General features: G+C 36.3%; 1 protein-coding gene across 27 annotated transcripts in view; it reads left to right on the top strand.

The window, feature by feature from the left end:
• DST (dystonin) overlaps window positions 1-25898 on the top strand; it is a 499064-nt gene that overhangs the window by 336694 nt on the left and 136472 nt on the right. For 15 of the 27 annotated variants that reach the window (XM_055263432.2, XM_055263437.2, XM_055263436.2 and 12 more), the window contains 10 exons: window positions 1436-1543; window positions 2056-2154; window positions 12336-12464; window positions 15237-15325; window positions 16514-16649; window positions 17732-23230; window positions 23354-23503; window positions 23647-23862; window positions 24036-24185; window positions 25384-25617. In XM_055263432.2, coding sequence (XP_055119407.2) covers window positions 1436-1543; window positions 2056-2154; window positions 12336-12464; window positions 15237-15325; window positions 16514-16649; window positions 17732-23230; window positions 23354-23503; window positions 23647-23862; window positions 24036-24185; window positions 25384-25617 — 6810 coding nt within the window. Of the gene's footprint in view, window positions 1-1435; window positions 1544-2055; window positions 2155-5942; window positions 8673-9222; window positions 12465-15236; window positions 15326-16513; window positions 16650-17731; window positions 23231-23353; window positions 23504-23646; window positions 23863-24035; window positions 24186-25383; window positions 25618-25898 lie in introns of those variants that run through there. The other 12 variants (XM_055263445.2, XM_063632850.1, XM_055263444.2 and 9 more) reach the window with 2 other exon arrangements.

Here is a 25898-nt window from a genome sequence, read left to right as displayed (position 1 = left end):
CTGACCACCCTACATGTTTCTGATTTTGTCCCCATCTTGGGAGCATCTCCAGGATTGGATAGATTCCTAAAAATGTAATTTTGTGATACAGTCATGTGTTGTTTAACAAAGGGGACGTATTCCAAGAAATGCGTTGTTAGGAGATTTTTTCATTGTGCCAACATTGTAGAGTGTACTCACATAAACCTAGATGTTATAGCTTTTTACACACTTAGGCTATATGGTACAGCCTCTTGCTCCTAGACTTCAAACCTGTACAGCATGTTACTGTACTGAATAGTGTAGGCAACTGTAACATAATGGTATCTATTTGTGTATCTAAACATAGAAAAGGTATAATAAAAATAGGGAATAAAATATAAAAAATGGTACCCCTGTATAGAGCACCTACCATGAATGGAGCTCGCAGGACGAGAAGTTGCTTTGGTGAGTTAGTGAGTGAGTTCTGAGTGAAGGTAGAGGCCTAGGACATTACTGTACACCTCTGTAGAATTTATAAACACCATACACTTAGACTACACTAGCTTATAAAAAAATTTCTTCAATAATAACATTAACTTACTTTTTTACATTATAAACTTGTAATTTTTTTAACCTTTTGACTCTTTTCTCATAGCACTTAGCTTAAAACAATGAACACATTGTACAGCCATACAAAAGTACTTTATTTCTTTATATCTTTATTCTGTAAGCTTTTTTCTATTTTTAATTTTTTTTTTTTTTTTTTTTTACTTTTTAAACTTCTTTGTTAAAGCCTAAGACACAAACATACGCATTAACTTAGGCCTATATAGAGTCAGGATCATCAATATCATTGTCTTATACCTCTAGATCCCATGGGAAGGTCTTCGGGGCAATCACATGTATGGAGCTGTCTTCTCCTATGATAACAATGCCTTCTTCTGGAGTACTTTCTGAAGGACCTATCTGAAACTGTTTTACAGTTAACTTTTTTTTTTTTTAATAAGTAGGAGTACACTCTAAAACAACAACTGAAAGTATAGTGTGGTAAATATATAGACCAGTAACATAGTCATTTATTACCAAGTATTACGTACTGAACATAATTGTGTGTGCTATACTTTTCTGTGACGGGCAGCACAGTAAGTTTGTTTACACCAGCATCACCACAAACGTGAGTAATGCATTGTGCCATGACATCACTAGGCGATAGGTATTTTTCAGCTCCATTATAATTTTATGGGGCTACCACCATGTATATGGTCTGTCTTTGACAGAAATGTTGTCATGTGAAACACGACTATATTTTCTTTATTTAAACTTAATTTAATGAATCTAGGTTCTAATGGTCTATGTCAAATCACTAAAGTTATTTTAGTGAATCTGGGTTCTAATTATCTGTGTTAAATTATTGTAGAATGAAACTCTAGTACCTTGCTTCGATTCATTTTATCTCATTGACTCCTTTATACAGGACTATGAATTACAAACAATGACCTACCGGGCCATGGTAGATTCACAACAAAAATCTCCAGTGAAACGCCGAAGAATGCAGAGTTCAGCAGATCTCATTATTCAAGAGGTAATAAAAGTATGAGAGAAAGAGGGAAAGGGGCATAAAAGAAAGAACACTTTCTTTTGAAATTTTATTTTTTGTTGTGGTAAAATATACATAGTATAAAACTTACTATCTTAACAATTTTAAATGTACAGTTTAATGACATTGCGGTATATCACAATATTGTGCAACTGGTACCACTGTTTATTTCCAGAACCTTTTCATCATCCCAAACAGAAGTCTACACCCAGAACAATACATTCTATTAAGGGTTTTTAAAAACCCTTTAAAAATTTTTATTCAAGATTAATTATTAACTATAGAGATAAATAAATGTACTTCATGGTGAAATTTAGAAGAATTATCATTTGCTATGATTTGTACAATAGTAATAAGCTCATTCTTATCATTTATTATGAGAGAGGTGCGTGCTTTGCTGCCTGAAGGCCTAGTTAATGTAATTATTATTCAAAATTCATTCAACTTAGTAAGAGTAACTGGAGGTAATGCTTTTATTATTTTTTCCTTACTTGCAGTTCATGGACCTAAGGACTCGGTATACTGCCCTGGTCACTCTCATGACACAATATATTAAATTTGCGGGTGATTCATTGAAGAGGCTGGAAGAGGAGGAGGTAATCATTAACAGTGAGCACGCTGTAAATATAAAGGAGCTAGAGATAAGCAGTAACTACAGTGTAGTTTGGGAAAGCAAAATGTGTTTCATGATAAATTTATGTGGTTGGTAGCAGATGTACAAATAAATATTGAATTATAAAATTACAATGAAAATGACTGAAGGCCTAGGATTTTTGTTTGTCTTTAAGATTCATTCAAATAGAAAGTCATTTCACTTCATGACTTTACATTTTCACTTCAGGACTCTAATATGGTGGGGTTAATGTCTTAAATAAATTATGAAATTTTGGCAGTTTGGCAGAATATTTTTCAGCTTTCTTACAGCTGAGAGGTATACTTCTTTGAAGTATAGTTACTGCTGGTATGTCTACAGGAATACCACACGAACACATTTGTCTTATGCATTTTAAATTAATTTGTATCTCAAGAAGTTAAAATTATTATACATAATGTAAAGATGCTAACTTAGAAGTAGTAGACGTTTTTACAAAATGATGATACTTTTTAAGAATTTTGGAGTTTTTGGTTTTTTTTTTTGCAAAAAGATATAGCACATGGCATTTAAAAAGACTATTTAAATGCCATTCTGATTTGGAGAACTTCTGCAGCTTTGATTCTGCATTTAAAAATTATATTCAGAAATAGGAAGAGTAAGGACTTATTTATAAAGATCAGTGGTCACCAAAGGCTCTTGTATCTAATCTAAAAGGGAGTATGCTATGCTTTATTATCTTGATGTACTTTCTATTCCCCAGAACAGACAAAAATAGTAGAATGAATGTTGAAATAAATAAATTGTGGGACATTAGCCATTTTAAATTGGACTGTTGTTGAAATTCTAAAGGTGATTATGTTTAATGTAACTCCATATGAGAGCTGAAACAGCAGTAAACGTCTATTGGATGTTACTTTCTCAATTTCCTAAAAATGTGACCACTTTTATAAACTATTTTAGTCTGTTCAGAGTTAACAGTTTTCTGCAGCTAAATCACTAACGTAGCTAATTGCAAGACTTTATAACCCTCTTCCTTTGTGCTTAGAAGGAGAACCAGGATATTTGTGACCATCTTAATTGCATGCATCTCTCATCTATGAAAGAACATCCATAATTTTTTTATATTTTTAGTTCTTCAGAGATCTTATTCCATTTTAAATGGTATACAGATCTTTTAAATTGTATATGCAGTAGTTAAATATAAAATAAAATAACAAGTTCTTTTCTTATAGTATGTATCTGATTATACATATATGGGCCACTTACTTGATTTATCTGATGAGGCAGAATGCTAGCAATTGATAGAAACAAAAAATATTTTAGAAGGCCTTAATTGAATGCAAGTTATTATTGTCGTCCTTAAAAATGTCAAAGATTTATAGTTAATTGAAACCAGCAAATACGGTTATGGAAGAACAAGCGAAGGCTATAATTTAAAATAGGTTAAAAAAAACTACTACTTAACATTACATTAATGGAATGTTGTGTAATAGATACATAGCTCAATTTTTAGACTCAAAAGATTGGTGTTTCTGCAACTGAGGTTTGAAGACCCACATGAAAAACCTTGGTCTAAAGCAGCATTTTCCATAATAAACATAAAATCAAAGATGGATGCAAGTTAATTTCAGAAGTAATACTGATTTAGTTAAAAGAAATGTTACTAAAATATCTGTAATAGACATTAGATATTAGAGAGAGATTCTTCAGTCTGTGCTGAGAACAAAATATGCTAAGTATTAATCACCGTGATTAAAGGGCAAGATTGAGGAAGATTTAGAGAAAAGTTAAGGAAGTTATTTTTATGCAAATAAGTTTGAGATCCACAAGAAAGCAAGTCAGCAATTGGACTAAATTATTTCTAGTAATTTTTGTCACATTTGCTAAAAAAGTCAAGAGTTATCCAGACAACATGATGCTTTTTTTTTTTTTTTTTTTTTTGAGACAGAGCTCTGTTGCCCAGGCTGGATTGCAGTGGCGCGATCTCGGGTCACTGCAACCTCCGCCTCCTGGGTTCAAGTAATTCACTGCCTCAGCCTTCCGAGTAGCTGGGATTACAGGTGCCTGCCACCACGCTGGGCTAATTTTTGTATTTTTAGTAGAGGCGGGGTTTCACCATGTTGGCCAGGCTGGTCTTGAACTCCTGACCTCATGATCCACCCACCTTGGGTTCTCAAAGTGCTGGGATTACAGGCATGAGGCACTTCGCCCAGCCGAGATTCTTAACAAATCACTGCATTGACTAAGACATTGAGGGTTCAACAACAGATACTTTTTTCTGAGGCAATTTTTAGTTTTTCTAAATCTGAGCATGAGAAATAGCTCAGAATTTCTCAGCAATAGCTAAGTTTTAAAGGAGGTTTGATAAGGACCTGAGACTGTCTTAGAAATAACCTCCTCAAGAAATATTGAAAACTTAGTATTTAAATAGATAAAATGCTCACATGTCACAGGATTGACCCTGATACTAAAATAAAGAAAATAGACTGCTGAAGATAACAGATTATGAGATTTGTTTCTGAATGAATTATTATTAGAAACCTTATTTAGGTTAGCAAAGAAAACAACTGAAATTCTCATCAAAATTATTGGAGGTCAAGAAATTAGAGGAAGCAAAATAAGATGTATGGTCTGCAATAGAAATTAAATTCTTGAAATTCACCAAAACTTCTCAATGAAAACAAATCTGTCTAAAATCATTTCTCTATTCCTGTTTAAATTATTTTATGGTGATCTTGAGTTGATGATACAAAACTAACAACACTAGAGTATTAATAAAGAGAAATTAAATTATAATTATAAACTAATCCTGATCATGTAGTTCTGTAACCAATGTAAAGCATACACCTCCCAGCTGACATTGATTCTGTCCCTAGTAGAGTAAAAATATTTTCTTATAATTTTTTCTATACATTGGAGCTGAATCCCTAAGTATATATTTAAAAGCTATTATACTTAACAAATATCTTTATATTTATGGAGTATTTAAAGGTACTTGTCAAAGTGATTCATATGAGGCATGTTATTAACAACAGCAACAAAATCTGTGAGTATATGAAGCGCATCTTTTCCAGAGCCATCAGGACTGTAGCTGCCTTTGCATTAGCAATTCTGATTATTGTAATTGTCATAATATGGCAAGTATAAACAAATAAGGGATCTGACTTTAGAAATTTCAAGTTTTTGTATAATTTTCCTTCTTCCCCATGTTATTTCCTTAATTTGGCTCTCTGTTCTAAAGTTCTGTGCTTTGCTTTTTTAACCATAAGACATGGGAATATAAGTATCATTTTTAATTTCTATCAGTCTAGAAAACTAAATTCTTTAGCACCATTTGGTTCCTATTTGTTGGGTGTTCTTCCTACCTCTTAGGATTATGTTGCATGCAAGAGAAGAAAGGGCACCGTCGTGAGAGTTTTATTTCCCACTTTGTCACTCACCCAATGTGAGTTTGCGAAAATACCTATCCTGCTCATTTCTCCTTTTCCTTATCTGTTGTAAATTCCCTTCTTGCTATAAAATTCTAAGCTAGCTAATTTTTAAAATAAAATTATTCCTGAGGGACAAAAAGATATTCTTCAGAAAACCTGTCGTGAAGGGTTTTTGTCCTCTTCTGCTGACTTTCTGAAGCTTCCTCTCTGAAGAAGGTGATGCTGCTGGTGGTGGTGATAGCGCTTGTTCTGCATTTGAGTTCACTTGGTTTTGTAAGTACTTTTATGAACATTGATTCATACGTTGTAAGATATTTTGAACAGAACAGGCTTGACACTTTCAAAACGTCTTTTGTAGATTAAAAGGTGTAAGGAGACTTCTGAACATGGGGCATATTCAGATCTGCTTCAGCGTCAGAAGGCAACAATGCTTGAGAATAGCAAACTTACAGGAAAGATAAGTGAGTTGGAAAGAATGGTAGCTGAACTAAAGAAACAAAAGTCCCGAGTAGAGGAAGAACTTCCGAAGGTCAGGGAGGCTGCAGAAAATGAATTGAGAAAGCAGCAGAGAAATGTAGAAGATATCTCTCTGCAGAAGATAAGGGCTGAAAGTGAAGCCAAGCAGTACCGCAGGGAGCTTGAAACCATTGTGAGAGAGAAGGAAGCCGCTGAAAGAGAACTGGAGTGGGTGAGGCAGCTCACCATAGAGGCCGAGGCCAAAAGAGCTGCCGTGGAAGAGAACCTCCTGAATTTTCGGAATCAGTTGGAGGAAAACACCTTTACCAGAAGAACACTGGAAGATCATCTTAAAAGAAAAGATTTAAGTCTCAATGATTTGGAGCAACAAAAAAATAAATTAATGGAAGAATTAAGAAGAAAGAGAGACAATGAGGAAGAACTCTTGAAGCTGATAAAGCAGATGGAAAAAGACCTTGCATTTCAGAAACAGGTAGCAGAGAAACAGTTGAAAGAAAAGCAGAAAATTGAATTGGAAGCAAGAAGAAAAATAACTGAAATTCAGTATACATGTAGAGAAAATGCATTGCCAGTGTGCGCGATCACACAGGCTACATCATGCAGGGCAGTAATGGGTCTCCAGCAAGAACATGACAAACAGAAAGCAGAAGAACTCAAACAGCAGGTAGATGAACTAACAGCTGCCAATAGAAAGGCTGAACAAGACATGAGAGAGCTGACATATGAACTTAATGCCCTCCAGCTTGAAAAAATGTCATCTGAGGAAAAGGCTCGTTTGCTAAAAGATAAACTAGATGAAACAAATAATACACTCAGGTGCCTTAAGTTGGAGTTGGAAAGGAAGGATCAGGCGGAGAAAGGGTATTCTCAACAACTCAGAGAGCTTGGTAGGCAATTGAACCAAACCACAGGTAAAGCTGAAGAAGCCATGCAAGAAGCTAACGATCTCAAGAAAATAAAGCACAATTATCAGTTAGAATTAGAATCTCTTCATCATGAAAAAGGGAAACTACAAAGAGAAGTAGACAGAATCACAAGGGCACATGCTGTAGCTGAGAAGAATATTCAGCATTTAAATTCACAAATTCATTCTTTTCGAGATGAGAAAGAATTAGAAAGACTACGAATCTGCCAGAGAAAATCAGATCATCTAAAAGAACAATTTGAGAAAAGCCATGAGCAGTTGCTTCAAAATATCAAAGCTGAGAAAGAAAATAATGATAAAATCCAAAGGCTCAATGAAGAATTGGAGAAAAGTAATGAGTGTGCAGAGATGCTAAAACAAAAAGTAGAGGAGCTTACTAGGCAGAATAATGAAACCAAATTAATGATGCAGAGAATTCAGGCAGAATCAGAGAATATAGTTTTAGAGAAACAAACTATCCAGCAAAGATGTGAAGCACTGAAAATTCAGGCAGATGGTTTTAAAGATCAGCTGCGCAGCACAAATGAACACTTGCATAAACAGACAAAAACAGAGCAGGATTTTCAAAGAAAAATTAAATGCCTAGAAGAAGACCTGGCAAAAAGTCAAAATTTAGTAAGTGAATTTAAGCAAAAGTGTGACCAACAGAACATTATCATCCAGAATACTGAGAAAGAAGTTAGAAATCTGAATGCAGAACTGAATGCTTCCAAGGAAGAGAAGCGACGTGGGGAGCAGAAAGTTCAGCTACAACAAGCTCAGGTGCAAGAGTTAAATAACAGGTTGAAAAAAGTACAAGACGAATTACACTTAAAGACCATAGAGGAGCAAATGACCCACAGAAAGATGGTTCTGTTTCAGGAAGAATCTGATAAATTCAAACAGTCAGCAGAGGAGTTTCGGAAGAAGATGGAAAAATTAATGGAGTCCAAAGTCATCACTGAAAATGATATTTCAGGCATTAAGCTTGACTTTGTGTCTCTTCAACAAGAAAACTCTAGAGCCCAAGAAAATGCTAAGCTTTGTGAAACAAACATTAAAGAACTTGAAAGACAGCTTCAACAGTATCGTGAACAAATGCAGCAAGGGCAGCACGTGGAAGCAAATCATTACCAAAAATGTCGGAAACTTGAGGATGAGCTGATAGCCCAGAAGCGTGAGGTTGAAAACCTGAAGCAAAAAATGGACCAGCAGATCAAAGAGCATGAACATCAATTAGTTTTGCTCCAGTGTGAAATTCAAAAAAAGAGCACGGCCAAAGACTGTACCTTCAAACCAGATTTTGAGATGACAGTGAAGGAGTGCCAGCACTCTGGAGAGCTGTCCTCTAGAAACACTGGACACCTTCACCCAACACCCAGATCCCCTCTGTTGAGATGGACTCAAGAACCACAGCCGTTGGAAGAAAAGTGGCAGCATCGGGTTGTTGAACAGATACCCAAAGAAATCCAGTTCCGGCCACCAGGGGCTGCACTCGAGAAAGAGACAAGCCAGCAGTGTTACTCTGAGTACTTTTCTCAGACAAGCACTGAGTTACAGATAACTTTTGATGAGACAAACCCTATTACAAGACTGTCTGAAATTGAGAAGGTAAGAGACCAAGCCCTGAACAATTCTAGACCACCTGTTAGGTATCAAGATAACGCATGTGAAATGGAACTGGTGAAGCTTTTGACACCCTTAGAGGTATACTCTGTGTTCTGAGACCTTATCAGCTACCTAATGTCAAGTTTTCTCATTTGTTTCCTTTCTCTCCTAGACTAAATTTTTAAAACAATTTTGAATGTGATTGGCTCTTTGTAGTTCTGACAGGAAAATAATGCTATACTTTTTCTGGTAACTTACTTGAATCTTTATTATAAATTAACACTTTAATTTTTGAATGTTCGAGATTAAACATACAGATGTAATAGATATACTGTTATATCGGTGGAGATACATTTTGAAAAATGTGACTGTCAAAAAAGCTAGAAGAACCAAGCAGTTAGCTTTAACTTCTAACATATTCTGTGGCTAGATTTTGTCTTAGTCTTTTTTTAAAAACCTTTAATTGTCATCTAAGATAAAATTCAGACTGAAAATAATACTTATTCCTGAACCCTCCTTGGTTTGAAATTTTTCTTCTTTTCACTAATCTCGTCTTTGTAATTCAAAGAATTATGTTTGGATTGAGAATGGGTAAAGTGACATAATGTTCTTGAGGTAACTTTTAACATTTTATAAATTCCTGTTACAGATAGCTAAGAACAAGCAGTATGATATGCATACAGAAGTCACAACATTAAAACAAGAAAAGAACCCAGTTCCCAGTGCTGAAGAATGGATGCTTGAAGGGTGCAGAGCATCTGGTGGACTCAAGAAAGGGGATTTCCTTAAGAAGGGCTTAGAACCAGAGACCTTCCAGAACTTTGATGGTGATCATGCATGTTCAGTCAGGGATGATGAATTTAAATTCCAAGGGCTTAGGCACACTGTGACTGCCAGGCAGTTGGTGGAAGCTAAGCTTCTGGACATGAGAACAATTGAGCAGCTGCGACTCGGTCTTAAGACTGTTGAAGAAGTTCAGAAGACTCTTAACAAGTTTCTGACGAAAGCCACCTCAATTGCAGGGCTTTACCTAGAATCTACAAAAGAAAAGATTTCATTTGCCTCAGCGGCCAAGAGAATCATAATAGACAAAATGATGGCTTTGGCATTTTTAGAAGCTCAGGCTGCAACAGGTTTTATAATTGATCCCATTTCAGGTCAGACATATTCTGTTGAAGATGCAGTTCTTAAAGGAGTTGTTGACCCCGAATTCAGAATTAGGCTTCTTGAGGCAGAGAAGGCAGCTGTGGGATATTCATATTCTTCTAAGACACTGTCAGTGTTTCAAGCTATGGAAAATAGAATGCTTGACAGACAAAAAGGCAAACATATCTTGGAAGTCCAGATTGCCAGTGGGGGCGTCATTGACCCCGTGAGAGGCATTCGTGTTCCTCCAGAAATTGCTCTGCAGCAGGGGTTGTTGAATAATGCCATCTTACAGTTTTTACATGAGCCATCCAGCAACACAAGAGTTTTCCCTAATCCCAATAACAAGCAAGCTCTGTATTACTCAGAATTACTGCGAATGTGTGTATTTGACGTAGAGTCCCAATGCTTTCTGTTTCCATTTGGGGAGAGGAACATTTCCAATCTCAATGTCAAGAAAACACATAGAATTTCTGTAGTAGATACTAAAACAGGATCAGAATTGACTGTGTATGAGGCTTTCCAGAGAAATCTGATTGAGAAAAGTGTGTATCTTGAACTTTCAGGGCAGCAGTATCAGTGGAAGGAAGCTACGTTTTTTGAATCCTATGGGCATTCTTCTCACATGCTGACTGATACTAAAACAGGATTACACTTCAATATTAATGAGGCTATAGAGCAGGGAACAATTGACAAAGCCTTGGTCAAAAAGTATCAGGAAGGCCTCATCACACTTACAGAACTTGCTGATTCTTTGCTGAGCCGGTTAGTCCCCAAGAAAGATTTGCACAGCCCTATTGCAGGGTATTGGCTGACTGCTAGTGGGGAAAGGATCTCTGTACTAAAAGCCTCCCGTAGAAATTTGGTTGATCGGATTACTGCCCTCAGATGCCTTGAAGCCCAAGTCAGTACAGGGGGCATAATTGATCCTCTTACTGGCAAAAAGTACCGGGTGGCTGAAGCTTTGCATAGAGGCCTGGTTGACGAGGGGTTTGCCCAGCAGCTGCGACAGTGTGAATTAGTAATCACAGGGATTGGCCATCCCATCACTAACAAAATGATGTCAGTGGTGGAAGCTGTGAATGCAAATATTATAAATAAGGAAATGGGAATCCGATGTTTGGAATTTCAATACTTGACAGGAGGGTTGATAGAGCCACAGGTTCACTCTCGGTTATCAATAGAAGAGGCTCTCCAAGTAGGTATTATAGATGTCCTCATTGCCACAAAACTCAAAGATCAAAAGTCGTATGTCAGAAATATAATATGCCCTCAGACAAAAAGAAAGTTGACATATAAAGAAGCCTTAGAAAAAGCTGATTTTGATTTCCACACAGGACTTAAACTGTTAGAAGTATCTGAGCCCTTGATGACAGGAATTTCTAGCCTCTACTATTCTTCCTAACAGGACATGTTTAAATAACTGTGCAAGGGGTGATGCTGACTGGTTCATGCCACTTTTTCAGAGTATGATGATATCGGCTACATATGTAGTCTGTGAATTATGTAACATACTGTGTTTCTTGAGGGCTGCAAATTGCTGAGTGCTCAAAATAGAGTAAGTTTTTTTTTTTTTTTTTTCTTTTTCTTTTTGAGACGGAGTCTCGCTCTGTCGCCCAGGCTGGAGTGCAGTGGCGTAATCTCGGCTCACTGCAAGCTCCACCTCCCGGGTTCACGCCATTCTCCTGCCTCAGCCTCTCCAAGTAGCTGGGACTACAGGCGCCCGCCACCAGTTTTAAATTGAAAATTACATAAGATTTAATGCCCTTCAAATGGTTTCATTTAGCCTTGAGAATGGTTTTTTGAAACTTGGCTGCACTAAAATGTTTTTTTTTTTTTTTTTTTTACGTAGAATATGGGATAAACTTGATGAACTCCAAGTTCACAGTGTCATTTCTTCAGAACTCCCCTTCATTGAACAGTGATCATTTATTAAATGATACATTGCACTCACTGAAAGAGCACGTCATGAAGCACCATGGAATCAAAGAGAAAGATATAAATTCATTCCCACAGCCTTCAAGCTGCAGTGTTTTAGATTGCTTCAAAAAATGAAAAAGTTTTGCCTTTTTCTGTATATAGTGACCTTCTTTGCATATTGAAATGTTTACCACAATGTCCCATTTCTAGTTAAGTCTTTGCACTTGAAAGCTAACATTATGAATATTGTGTGTTGGAGGAGGGGAAGGATTTTTCTTCATTCTGTGTATTTTTCTTACGTGTATAGTAGACGTTGTCTATTCTGTCAGCCTTCTATGATACCTTTTTGTCAGGACAATTATGATTGTAATGCTAATGCAAAGGCAGCAATTCAAAGATCTTCTAGTGCCTCATGAATAAAGTTGAGATTTAAAATTTGTGACATTGATGGAACAGCTGGGAGGTTAGACCAATCATTAAGGAATGTATGCCATAGCTTTCTTTGCTACCATAAACATTTTGGAGGTGCATCTGCTATGTGACATGGTAAATATGGTTAAGTGAATGAATAAAATGTTTTAGTAACCTGTGTGTGATGAAAAAAATTTTTACATTCTTGTTTGCTACGGAGAGGTCAGTTTAATAGCTAAGTCATTTAATGGAGTGTATATTTTTCTCACTGCTCACAACTGTCAGAAGTCACTGGAAGAAGAAAAGAAAGAGCATGTCGAAAAAGCCAAAGAATTGCAAAAATGGGTATCAAATATCAGCAAGACATTGAAAGATGCAGAGAAGGCTGGAAAACCTCCCTTCTCTAAGCAAAAGGTATTCACAGAAGTCTTGGTTTAATAATAATAATAATAGCAGGGACGTTAACTGAGTTGACACAGTTTACCTAGCATAATGTTTAATTTTTACCTTAATTTTCCCATTGTTATAGGCCACTATAATGCAAATCAGAAAGATTAAATAACTTGCCCAAAGAATCAAAGTTAGTGTGTGGCAGAAGAAGCTGTTTAATTCCAAAGCCTGAATGTTATATATAGTTCTTATTTTTAGTAAACGAATACAGTATACTGCTTTTCCTAATAATTAGGTCTGCTTCCTGATTATTACAATAAGAATAACTGAAGAGCAGAGTCATTCTGTTTATGTCTAGAGTAGATCCATGCACTCCATGTCATAAAGATATGCTGATATACAGATGTAAACATAAAAAGTTTCAAGAACAATGAAGATACAAACCAGGATATTAACATTCTTGATTATTGACTTTAGTTGTGCTTTTCTGGGTCTTTTCTATCTCATAAGGAAGTGTCTACAGTCAATCACTGGAAATTCTAGATACTATCCCTTATCCTAGTGAATTCTTTAGTCTTAACGGGCTATCTTCTGTATCCCAACTGCTTAGCATCAGTTGGATGGCCGCAGCTTGGGAGATGTCCCTGGTGTCTATTGGACTGCACCACTTGAAGCTCTTAGGATGTTGGTAGTTGGGGTGTAAATTTTAATATTGCTGCCACTGGTGATAGCAGTGGGATTGCTGCTGTATTAAAAAAATAAATTTCCTCTAAGGTAAGAAGCATTTTTTCTCAAGGAATACTTTCCTACACTGCCGTCCTGCTCTTGTCTGACATTTAGAAATTTCAAGACTATCATCCAATCTTAATATTTAGCTCCCACTTCTAGCTCTGCGTCAGTACTCACTTGTCATCTATTAAAATAGACATTGTTGACATGACTAAATAGGGGAAAACACCAGTGCCTTGTCTTACTTTGGCTGTGATATGAGGCAAGTGTTCCTTATTTGAGGTTCTTTCTTGGAGAAGTTTACAGACCAGAGTATATACTTGAAACATTGCTCAGTTGAAATAAAGTATTCACTCATAGTCTTACATACTATATATGTGGGATGTGGGAGATATGTGGGAGATGTGGGAAAGCACTTGCATTTGGTGCTTTATACCAAAAAGCTTCAAGTAATTTTAATATATATATATATTTCATGTAAAATATCCTTTTCCCCCCTCATTAAATAGCAAGACAACTAAAATGGGGACATAAAGCTTAACAAAGATTCCTTGGGAGAATAAGTTTCTTTTGAGAAATTTGGATTATAAACCCTTGGTATTTTTATATTCTGTAGTTTCGTGTGTGTATATATATATTTTTGAGACAGGGTCTTGCTCTGTCACCCAGGCTGGAGTGCAGTGGCATGATCACAGCTCACTGGAGCCGCAACCTCCCAAGCTCAAGTGATCCTCCCGCCTCAGCCTCCCGAGTAGCTGGACTGCAGACACATGCCACCACACCTGGCTAATTAAAAAAAATTTTTTTTTGTAGACATTCTTTAGTTTTAAATTCTCTAAAACATTACTAAGTCAGATTTAGACCTAGTACCCTAGACACATTCTTAATGCAGATAATGGCGTTAATTATAACTGTCTAAGAACAGCTGATGGTCGTTCTGTTAAAGGAAATTTTAGTTAATATAAGTATGTCCTTCAAAAATCAATGCAGCCTCATGATTATAGTCATGAAAAATAAACTTTAAATTGACTGTAATAGACTTCATGGGGGAAAATATATCTTTTCATTGGCCCATTATTTCCTCTTATTTCTGCTCGTTTAAAAGAATGGCAATTAATTACTGAAATAAGGGATTTGGAAATGATACACTGAGAAATTAGGAAAAAGTGTGTGACCTCTTGCTTTTCTCCAAGCATCAATTTTATTTCTCTGACAGATGACAGTCACAGATGACCTTTACAAAGTAGGTCTTAGCATTAGAAATTGTTTGTTCTTTTTTTAATAGTTAAAAATTTTTTTTTAGATAGGATCTTACTCTGTCGCCCATGTGGGAGTGCAGTGGCATGACCTCAGCTCACTATAACCTCCCCTTCCCACGCTCAAGCAATTCTGCCTCAGCCTCCCAAGTAGCTTGGACTACAGGCGTGAGCCACTAATACTTGGATACTTTTTGTATTTTTCATAGAGACAAGATTTCACCATGTTGCCCAGGCTGGTCTCAAACGCCTGAACTCAAAACAATCTGCCTGCTTTGGCCTCCCAGTGTGCTGGGATTACAGGCATGAGCCACTGCTCTCAGCTAGAAATTCTTTATTCGGCGTCTGCATACCTACAGATTATTACTTTAACCATAATTTTTTCAAAAAGATCATTGCGTCTAGGAGCTTGGCAGAAGGAAGATGCCCTTTGGAAGTAGTGTCCCACAGTCATGTGTCTTTTTGAGTACTGCAGTGTGCAAGGATGACACTGGGCCAGTGCTGAGTGCCCACCTGCAGGTGGAGGCCACCTTTATCCACGGCTGGACTAGGACAGATGCAGGAAACATATAATGTATTATTTTCTCTTGAAAATGACGGCATTAAGGATAGAGAGAGGAGCTTTCGTTATGGATTCTAAATACTCTTACCTAGCCCTATAGACTGCTAATAACTGATAGGTTATTCACTTGGGTCACCCAGAAAATAGACTTGGGTCTTGACTAAAGCTTGATTAATTTTTTTTTTTTTTAAATGCTGTTGTTTACTCCTTTTGGAGGAAGAGTTTGAATGTGACTTCTTTACTTTACAGATTTCCAGTGAGGAAATATCAACCAAGAAGGAACAATTATCGGAAGCACTTCAAACTATGCAGCTTTTTTTGGCAAAACATGGAGACAAGTATGTTGGTTGTCGTTAGCTCTTTTATTCTAAGTGGGGAAGTGTTCTTAAAAGCTTTCAGCAAAACAGAGGTGGTAAATTTTAATTGCAATGTTAAATATGGGACTCAAACTAATCACAATTTACTTAATATAGTAATGTAAAGAGTATCAGCTTAGTAATTTGTCACTTTTAGTCTTTATTACAACTTTGAAATATTCTTATTATCCCCATGTATTACTGATAAAGAAACAGGCTCAGAGAGGTTAAGAATTAATAGCAAGTGAGAGGTAGAGTGCAGACTCCAATTCAAGTCTTAAATCTAAGTAGTGCTCTGTGAGACTTATTCTTTGGAAAATATGTATAAATACGGTCTTCATTTTCTTAGCTGAGACCTATGGCAGCCTCATTTCTCATATTTGGTCCCTACTTTTTGCAACAAAGCACTTTATATATTTCAGTCAGTGTTTCACTCAGGGAAGGAATCCACCTTTTTCTTAAATCCTTTCTGGATGTCCTCCTTAGGATTATTTCATAATGACTTTATAGTATACCTAAGCAAATTAGGTTAATCCCCTTATAAATTTCCTCTTTTTGTGCTTTAGTCTAAACAAGTTTCATCTTGAGAAATGGTACCTTATTGTCCCTTTTCCATGTTGGGATTAACAATGAGACCTCACCCTCTGTCAGATAGCAGCAATTATTATTTTGGAATTTTGTATGTTAAATAAGGGTCAATACATTAGTTTGCACCCTTTCCTTCAGTGCTTTTCTCAGGCAAGGGAAAGATCCTTAGATATTTTTTTTTTTTTTTTTTTTGAGACGGAGTCTCGCTCTGTCACCCAGGCTGGAGTGCTGGAGTGCAGTGGCGCGATCTCAGCTCACTGCAAGCTCCGCCTCCCGGGTTCACGCCATTCTCCTGCCTCAGCCTCTCTGAGTAGCTGGGACAACAGGCGCCCGCCACGACACCCGGCTAATTTTTTGTATTTTTAGTAGAGACGGGGTTTCACCATGGTCTCGATCTCCTGGATCCTTAGATATTTTTAAGGCCATTCTTAATTTTCATTACAGTCATACTGAGACCTGAGCAGTAGGTATGTGAGGCTATATTTTATTTTACCACCATGTGACAAAATTATTGAACCTAGTACATCTTTATCTCTTGAGGACGACTTGCATTAGTCTTTTTGTCATTTCTGGTTATTTTAGGATGACAGATGAAGAAAGAAATGAATTGGAAAAACAAGTGAAAACTCTTCAAGAAAGTTATAATTTATTATTCAGTGAATCTCTGAAACAGCTACAAGAATCACAAACCTCAGGAGATGTAAAGGTAGAGGAGAAGGTAATATTTATTTAAACATGAGGCTGTTTCAGGAAGCTTAGTTTGATTGCATGGCTCTGGAAATCTATGTCAATAATAAAGAAATGACCTTGAATTTTGTACATAGTTAAAACATGGATTGAGTTTATTTAAATGTTTGGAGATTCCAGTGTTGTTTATTAAATGCAGTCTTACACGTGCTGATCATCAGTTTCTGTGACATCTTAATCTCTGCCTTGCATGGTAAAAGAAAAGTATCATTCATTCTTCTAACTCTTCTCTTTAAAAGCCATTCTAGTATAATAGGTATTTTATTATATGATAGGCTATAAAAGAGCCTGTGGGTCATCTCTAAAGGTGGCATTGATGTGTTATAGAGATGGTTTGACTTTCAGAGATATCCAGAGATAGCCAGAGATATTTGAGTAATACAAGGCCATACATTATAGTGAGGATGCCCTAGCATCTTCTTAAAGTATGAATCATTTAAAATTTGGCTGGTACTTAAACTTTTAAAAGTTGACAGTGTATATCAACAGGCCTAACATAATATTCAATATTCAAAAAGTTTTTATATTTAATTCCATTACTCCTGGGAATACTTTCCACATAATTTGTCACATTTTGGGGGTATGTAACAATTTTTCTAGTTTCTTAGTTTTTGACTATCTTTGAAGAAGTCTGTATGCTGTAAACATCAATAGCATGGGGTTTGATACTCTCTTTCATGCCACTAGACTCTAATCTCACCTAAATGCAGAAAGCATGGTTTGCCTTCTAGATATGTGTTCTGTTTTCTCACTGTCATCATCTACTCTGTTGTGTCTCACTAACCTTGTCAATATACACGATATCAAGTTTTCAATTCACAGATGCATGTTGTTTTCAAAGCTTTTATCACATCCTGTGCTGTTGAATAGATCACTGACATAGATCACTTGTGCATTTGAACTGCCTAACATTCACAGCATTGCTGCGCCTTGGTAAGTAGAGGATTTTTATGTTGAAATGTATTCTTTATTTTTTAAAAAACCTAAGTTGCATGAAACTCCGCCCACCCTTGTGTAACAGAGTGACCTGAGATTTTTGCGTTTTCCTTTCAGCTGGATAAAGTGATTGCAGGCACCATTGATCAGACAACTGGAGAAGTCCTTTCAGTCTTTCAAGCAGTTTTAAGAGGCCTCATTGACTATGACACAGGAATTAGGTTGCTTGAGACACAGCTAATGATTTCTGGTCTAATTTCACCAGAATTAAGAAAATGCTTTGACCTTAAAGATGCCAAAAGTCATGGACTTATTGATGAACAAATTCTGTGCCAACTCAAAGAACTAAATAAAGCTAAGGAGATTATTTCTGCTGCGTCACCTACCACAATTCCAGTACTGGATGCTCTAGCTCAAAGCATGATATCAGAATCCATGGCCATCAAAGTTCTTGAGATACTACTTTCTACAGGCTCTCTGGTTATTCCAGCCACAGGAGAACAGTTGACCCTACAGAAGGCTTTCCAACAGAACTTGGTTTCCTCAGCATTATTTTCTAAAGTTCTGGAAAGGCAAAATATGTGCAAAGATCTGATTGACCCCTGCACCTCTGAGAAGGTTTCTTTAATAGATATGGTACAAAGAAGTACTTTACAGGAAAACACAGGGATGTGGCTTCTACCTGTGAGACCACAAGAAGGAGGTAGAATAACATTAAAATGTGGAAGAAACATAAGCATTTTAAGAGCAGCTCATGAAGGTCTCATAGACCGTGAAACCATGTTTAGGTTGTTAAGTGCACAGCTTCTTTCTGGAGGTCTGATCAATTCCAACTCTGGCCAAAGAATGACTGTTGAAGAAGCTGTCAGAGAAGGGGTGATTGACAGGGACACCGCTAGCAGTATCCTCACGTATCAGGTTCAAACTGGTGGAATCATCCAGTCAAACCCTGCCAAGCGTTTAACTGTAGACGAAGCAGTACAGTGTGATTTAATAACTTCCAGCAGTGCTCTTCTGGTACTGGAAGCTCAGCGAGGCTATGTTGGACTCATTTGGCCCCATTCTGGTGAAATATTTCCCACATCATCTTCCTTGCAGCAAGAATTGATTACAAATGAATTGGCCTACAAAATCCTGAATGGCAGGCAAAAAATAGCTGCTCTTTATATTCCAGAAAGTTCTCAAGTTATTGGTTTGGATGCTGCTAAACAGCTAGGAATTATAGACAATAACACAGCATCAATTTTAAAAAATATAGTACTGCCTGATAAAATGCCAGATTTAGGAGATTTAGAAGCTTGTAAAAATGCCAGAAGATGGCTCTCTTTTTGTAAATTTCAACCCTCCACAGTTCATGATTACAGACAAGAAGAGGATGTTTTTGATGAAGAACCTGTCACTACTCAGACCTCAGAACAAACTAAAAAATTATTTCTATCTTATTTAATGATAAATAGCTATATGGATGCAAACACAGGGCAAAGGCTTTTGCTGTACGATGGAGACTTGGTTGAGGCTGTTGGCATGCTACTGGAAGGCTGTCATGCAGAATTTGATGAAGACACAGCCATAAAAGAATGTCTCGATGTGTTAAGCTCATCTGGTGTATTTCTTAATAATGCTTCAGGTAGAGAAAAGGATGAATGTACAGCTACACCAAGTAGTTTCAATAAATGTCACTGTGGAGAACCTGAACATGAAGAGACTCCTGAAAATAGAAAGTGTGCTATAGATGAAGAATTTAATGAAATGAGAAATAATGTTATCAACAGTGAATTTGCTCAGTCAGGAAAACTGGCAAGTACAGTATCAATTGATCCTAGAGTTAACAGTTCACCCAGTGTGTGTGTTCCCAGTCCCATATCGCATTTAACACAGACTGAACTTGCAGACATTAGCATGCTTAGAAGTGACTCCGAAAACATACTTACAAACTATGAAAATCAAAGCCGAGTGGAAACAAATGAACGTGCAAATGAATGTAGTCATTCTAAAAACATTCAAAACTTTCCAAGTGATTTAATAGAAAATCCTATTATGAAATCAAAAATGAGTAAATTCTGTGGTGTGAATGAAACAGAGAATGAAGATAATACAAACAGGGATTCACCTATGTTTGACTATTCCCCGAGGCTAAGTGCCTTGTTAAGTCATGATAAATTGATGCACAGTCAGGGAAGTTTTAATGATACACACACCCCAGAGAGCAATGGAAATAAGTGTGAAGCCCCAACCTTGTCATTCAGCGACAAAACCACGTTATCAGGTCAAAGAATAGGAGAAAAATTTCAAGACCAGTTTCTGGGAATTGCAGCTATTAACATCAGTTTACCGGGAGAGCAGTATGGACAGAAATCTTTAAATATGACTTCTAGTAATCCTCAAGTACAATATCACAATGATAAATACATTTCAAATACTTCCGGTGAGGATGAGAAAACACATCCTGGTTTTCAGCAGACGCCTGAAGACGAGGAAAATGAGTCTGAAATAGAAGAGTATTCCTGTGCTTTGACTCCAGGGGGTGATACTGATAATGCCGTTGTGTCTCTTACTTGTGCTACACCATTGCTTGATGAAACCATCAGTGCTAGTGACTATGAAACGTCACTGCTGAATGATCAGCAGAATGACACAGGAACAGACACTGATAGTGATGATGATTTTTATGATACTCCCTTGTTTGAAGATGATGATCATGATTCTCTGCTTCTTGATGGTGACGATCGTGATTGCCTGCACCCTGAGGACTACGACACACTGCAAGAGGAAAACGATGAGACAGCTTCTCCTGCTGATGTTTTTTATGATGTCTTAAAAGAGAATGAAAATTCCATGGTTCCCCAGGGGGCACTAGTTGGTAGATTAAGTGTGAAGGACAAAGCACAGTGTCTTCAGGATTTCCTCATGGATGTTGAGAAAGATGAATTAGATTCTGGTGAAAAAATACATTCAAATCCCATTGGCTCAGATACGGTGAATGGACAGTCACTGGAAACTGGATCAGAAAGGGAATGCACAAATATCCTTGAAGGTGATGAATCTGACTCATTGACTGATTATGATATTGTAGGAGGAAAAGAGAGCTTCATTGCATCATTAAAATTTGATGACAGTGGCAGTTGGAGAGGAAGAAAGGAAGAGTATGTAACTGGACAGGAATTTCACTGTGATACTGATCATTTAGATTCTATGCAAAGTGAAGAAAGTTATGGGGATTATATATATGACAGTAATGATCAGGATGACGATGATGATGATGGCATTGATGAAGAAGGAGGAGGTATAAGAGATGAGAATGGAAAGCTCAGGTGCCAAGATGTGGCGGAAGATACGGATATCCAGTTGTGTGCCTCTATTGTAAATGAAAACAGTGATGAAAATGAAAATATTAATTCAATGATTCTTCTGGATAAAATGCACAGTTGTAGCTCTTTAGAAAAACAGCAAAGGGTAAATGTTGTACAGCTAGCATCACCTAGTGAAAATAGCTTAGTTACTGAAAAAAGCAACCTTCCAGAATATACAACTGAGACTGTTGGAAAAAGCAAAGAAAATCTGTTGAATCATGAGATGGTACTTAAGGATGTATTGCTGCCTATCATTAAAGACACTGAATCTGAAAAAACTTTTGGCCCTGCAAGTATTTCACATAATAATAATATCAATTCAACTTCTGAATTAGGTAATGATCTAGCAAACACAAAGTTTAAGTTGATTCAAGGGTCAGAATTGCCAGAATTGGCTGATTCTGTGAAAGGTAAAGATGAATATTTTAAGAACATGACACCAAAAGTTGACTCATCTCTTGATCACATCATTTGTACTGAGCCTGATTTAATAGGAAAACCTGCTGAGGAAAGCCATTTGTCATCGATAGCCTCTGTAACTGACAAAGATCCTCAAGGGAATGGAAGCGATCTCATTAAAGGGAGAGATGGCAAAAGTGATATTCTAATAGAAGATGAAATGTCAATTCAGAAAATTTACTTGGGTGAAGGAGAAGTGCTTGTAGAAGGTCTAGTAGAAGAAGAAAATAGGCATCTCAAACTTTTGCCTGGTAAAAATACAAGGGATGGTTTCAAGTTAATTAATAGTCAGTTTCCATTTCCACAAATCACAAACAGTGAAGAACTTAGTCAGAAAGGAAACCTTAAAAAAGCAACTGTAACTCTTAAAGATGAACCAAATAATCTACAAATAATAGTTAGTAAAAGTCCTGTTCAGTTTGAGAATCTTGAAGAAATTTTTGACACATCAGTTTCCAAAGAGATTAGTGATGACATCACTTCAGACATTACATCGTGGGAAGGGAATACACATTTTGAGAAGGAGTCATTCACTGATGGACCTGAGAAAGAACTTGATCTGTTTACTTATTTAAAACATTGTGCTAAAAATATAAAAGCAAAAGATGTAGCCAAACCAAATGAAGATGTCCCAAGCCATGTTTTAATAACTGCCCCTCCCATGAAAGAACATTTACAATTAGGAGTTAATAATACAAAAGAGAAGTCCATTAGTACTCAAAAAGACTCACCTCTTAATGAGATGATCCAAAGTAATGATCTTTGTAGTAAAGAAAGCATCTCAGGAGGACGAACAGAAATTTCTCAGTTTACACCAGAAAGTATTGAAGCCACACTTTCAATATTATCTCATAAACATGTAGAAGATGTTGGGAAAAATGATTTTCTGCAGTCGGAGCGGTGTGCAAATGGATTAGGAAATGATAACTCCAGTAACACTTTAAATGCTGACTATTCATTCTTAGAAATTAAGAAAGAAAGAATTGAGCGACAGCTACCAAAAGAACAAGCCTTGTCTCCAAGATCCCAAGAAAAGGAGGTTCAGATTCCTGAATTGTCTCAGGTATTTGTGGAGGATGTAAAGGATATCTTAAAAAGCAGTTTGAAAGAAGATCATATGAACCCTCAAGAGGTTGAAGAACCTTCAGCCTGTGCAGACACTAAAATTTTAATTCAAAATTTAATTAAAAGGATTACCACATCACAGTTGGTAAATGAAGCCTCTACTGTGCCCAGCGACTCTCAAATGAGTGACTCTTCTGGAGTTTCCCCCGTGAATAACTCATCAGAACTAAAGGCAGAAAGTAGAGATGATCCTTTCTGTACTGGAAGTCTTAAGTCTGAGCTTCTCCTTAATATATTGAAGCAAGATCAACATAGCCAAAAAATTACAGGAGTATTTGAATTGATGAGAGAATTAACTCATATGGAGTATGACCTAGAGAAAAGAGGCATTACATCTAAAGTACTTCCACTGCAACTTGAAAATATTTTCTACAAACTGCTTGCTGATGGATATTCAGAAAAAATAGAACATGTTGGAGACTTTAATCAAAAAGCATGTTCTACATCTGAGATGATGGAAGAAAAGCCACACATTCTTGGTGATGTTAAAAGGAAAGAAGGAAACCAGTATTCTCCTAATTTAGAAACTGTAAAAGAAATTGGACTAGAAAGCTCTGCTGTGTGTGCATCAACATTGCCAAGAGATGAGAAGCTCAAGGATCTGTGTAATGATTTCCCAAGTCATTTGGAATGTACTTCAGGGTCAAAAGAAATGGCTTCTGGAGATAGCTCAACTGAACAAGTAAGTTGACTTATACATTTTATACAGAAATAGCTGCATGAACCATGTGAGAATAATCCCACACATTTGCTTTAAACATCTGCATAAAGGTTATTGAATTAAAATGTCCAACTTTGTTTTTAGTTTTCCAGTGAATTACAGCAGTGTTTACAGCACACTGAAAAAATGCATGAGTATTTGACATTGCTTCAAAATATGAAACCCCCCTTACACAACCAGGAATCTCTGGATAACAACTTGGAAGCTTTGAAGAATCAACTTAGACAGTTGGAGGTAAGAATTGTCTACTGCCTCTTTATGGATGGTAGTCAGCTGATGTATGACTGGGAAAAAGAAGCAGAACACTTTTATGTTTCATGTTTATATTTGTGTTTTTCACTAAATAGTAAATAGGTCCGGGATATATTTCTTTGCAGACATTTGAATTGGGATTAGCTCCAATTGCTGTTATTTTAAGAAAAGATATGAAGTTGGCAGAAGAGTTTTTAAAGTCTCTTCCCAGTGACTTTCCCAGAGGACATCTTGAAGAACTGAGTATTAGCCACCAGAGTTTGAAGACCGCCTTCTCTTCCCTCAGCAACGTGTCTTCCGAAAGAACGAAACAGATCATGCTTGCGATTGACTCTGAAATGGTAGGTACAAAATGTCAAAATTTTGATTTATGAAGAAAATTTTATTATTTGAGCATTTAGTCATAAGATGGAGTATTTTAGTTTTAGAGTGTTAAACCCTTAAACAGAGTCATTATTTGTAAGAATTTGACATTTTGGGGAAAGACAACTGAATGCACAATTTTCTTTTCTAGTCTAAACTAGCAGTTTCCCATGAAGAATTTCTGCATAAACTTAAGTCATTCTCAGATTGGATATCAGAGAAGAGCAAATCTGTGAAGGATGTTGAGATTGTGAATGTTCAAGATTCTGAATATGTAAAGAAACGTTTGGAGTTTCTCAAGGCAAGTATCAAAACAAAGATGACAAAATATATTTCAAAAACTATGACTTTAATATATAACAAGTGTTTAGAAAATATGACTTTACTAAGGCTATAAAGGATTATTTCCTTTCTTTGTCTCTAGAGATGTCTTTATTCATAGTTGACACAACTATAAAATAATCACAACTTTAAGAGTACCATTCTGATGCTATCCCAAATGCCTTATCATACTCTTACACCACTGACATGTTGAGATTTTTATTTATATATTTATTTATGTTAGTCACATAAATATATAATAGTATGAATTAGCCATATAAAAATCATCATGTAAATACATAATAATATATGTAGTACAGTCATGCATCACTTAATGATGGAGATACATTCTGAGAAATGCATTGTTAGGTGATTTTGTGTTTTGCAAACAACAAAGAGTGTACTTACACAGACCTAGATGGCATCCTTTACTACACACCTAGGCTGTATGATATACCTGTTGCTCCTAGGCTACAAATCTCTACCGCATGTTACTGTACTGACTACTATAGGCAATTGTGATACAGTGGTATTTGTGTATCTAAACATAGAAAAGTACAGGAAAAATAAGGCATTGTAATCTTATGGGACCACCATTTTATATGTGACCTGTCATATGTGGCTCATGACTGTGTTTATATGTTGTCACTTTTGGCACTTTTTTTTTTTTCCAAGTTCTTAATTTGAACAGCATTCCTCATGAACAAAGATTAGGCTCCTGGCCTGAGAGTCAGAAAACTGAAATTCTGGCATATTTCATTCATATTTCAAATCCCCCAAAGTATTATTTATATCTTATCACAATTACATGAATGTTGTAAATGTTAGCAAGTCATATTTTAAGGTAGATGTTTCTCTTCAGTGTGCTAAATATACCTAAGTTAGGTCTTTGCCTTTTGTCAGAGTTATATTTTAAGTGCAATGTGACAGGTAAAGATAAAACATTTTTAGGGGGATTATTTATCTTTTTATATAATACTAACTACCATGGTATTTAAATAATTAATTTATCATTTATTACTAGATGATAAATAGATTTTTGATGAATAGCAAAAAAATTCATAAAACTTGCATTCCCTGATGTGAGAAATGTATTTACAAAACATAAATATTATTGTTAATATAAATTTTATCATGGCTTAACTTTCTACTGATAACTTGTACTACTTTTTTAACAGAATGTATTAAAAGACCTTGGACATACCAAAATGCAGCTGGAGACTACTGCCTTCGATGTGCAGTTCTTCATTTCTGAATTTGCACAGGATCTGTCTCCCAACCAAAGCAAACAACTGCTGAGGCTCTTAAATACAACTCAGAAGTGTTTTCTTGATGTACAGGAGTCAGTAACTACCCAGGTGGAACGTTTAGAGACTCAGTTACATCTAGAACAAGATCTTGATGATCAGAAGGTTTGCCTTTCTTCGTGGAGTTGGCATTCTTTGTTTTTAGTGTGAAACCATAATGTAGATACCCAAGGAGTATAGTGTGACAGGAAAGATTTTCTGGAAAGTCATGAATGGATAAGATACAGTGTACATACAAATCCTACAGTGCATAACAATATTGTTTTCACTAATGATGCTATAATTTAGTTGATTTGAATTTTTGTGACTCCCAAAAATACTTAACTTCAAGTGAGAGTCTTGATTGCCCCTCACCCCAAGACTAGTAGATTTGAATGCACTTAGAA

Source organism: Symphalangus syndactylus, chromosome 23 (genome assembly GCF_028878055.3).
Source record: "Symphalangus syndactylus isolate Jambi chromosome 23, NHGRI_mSymSyn1-v2.1_pri, whole genome shotgun sequence".
NCBI classification, from domain to species: Eukaryota; Metazoa; Chordata; class Mammalia; order Primates; family Hylobatidae; genus Symphalangus; species Symphalangus syndactylus.
This window is presented reverse-complemented; position numbering and strand designations above follow the sequence as displayed.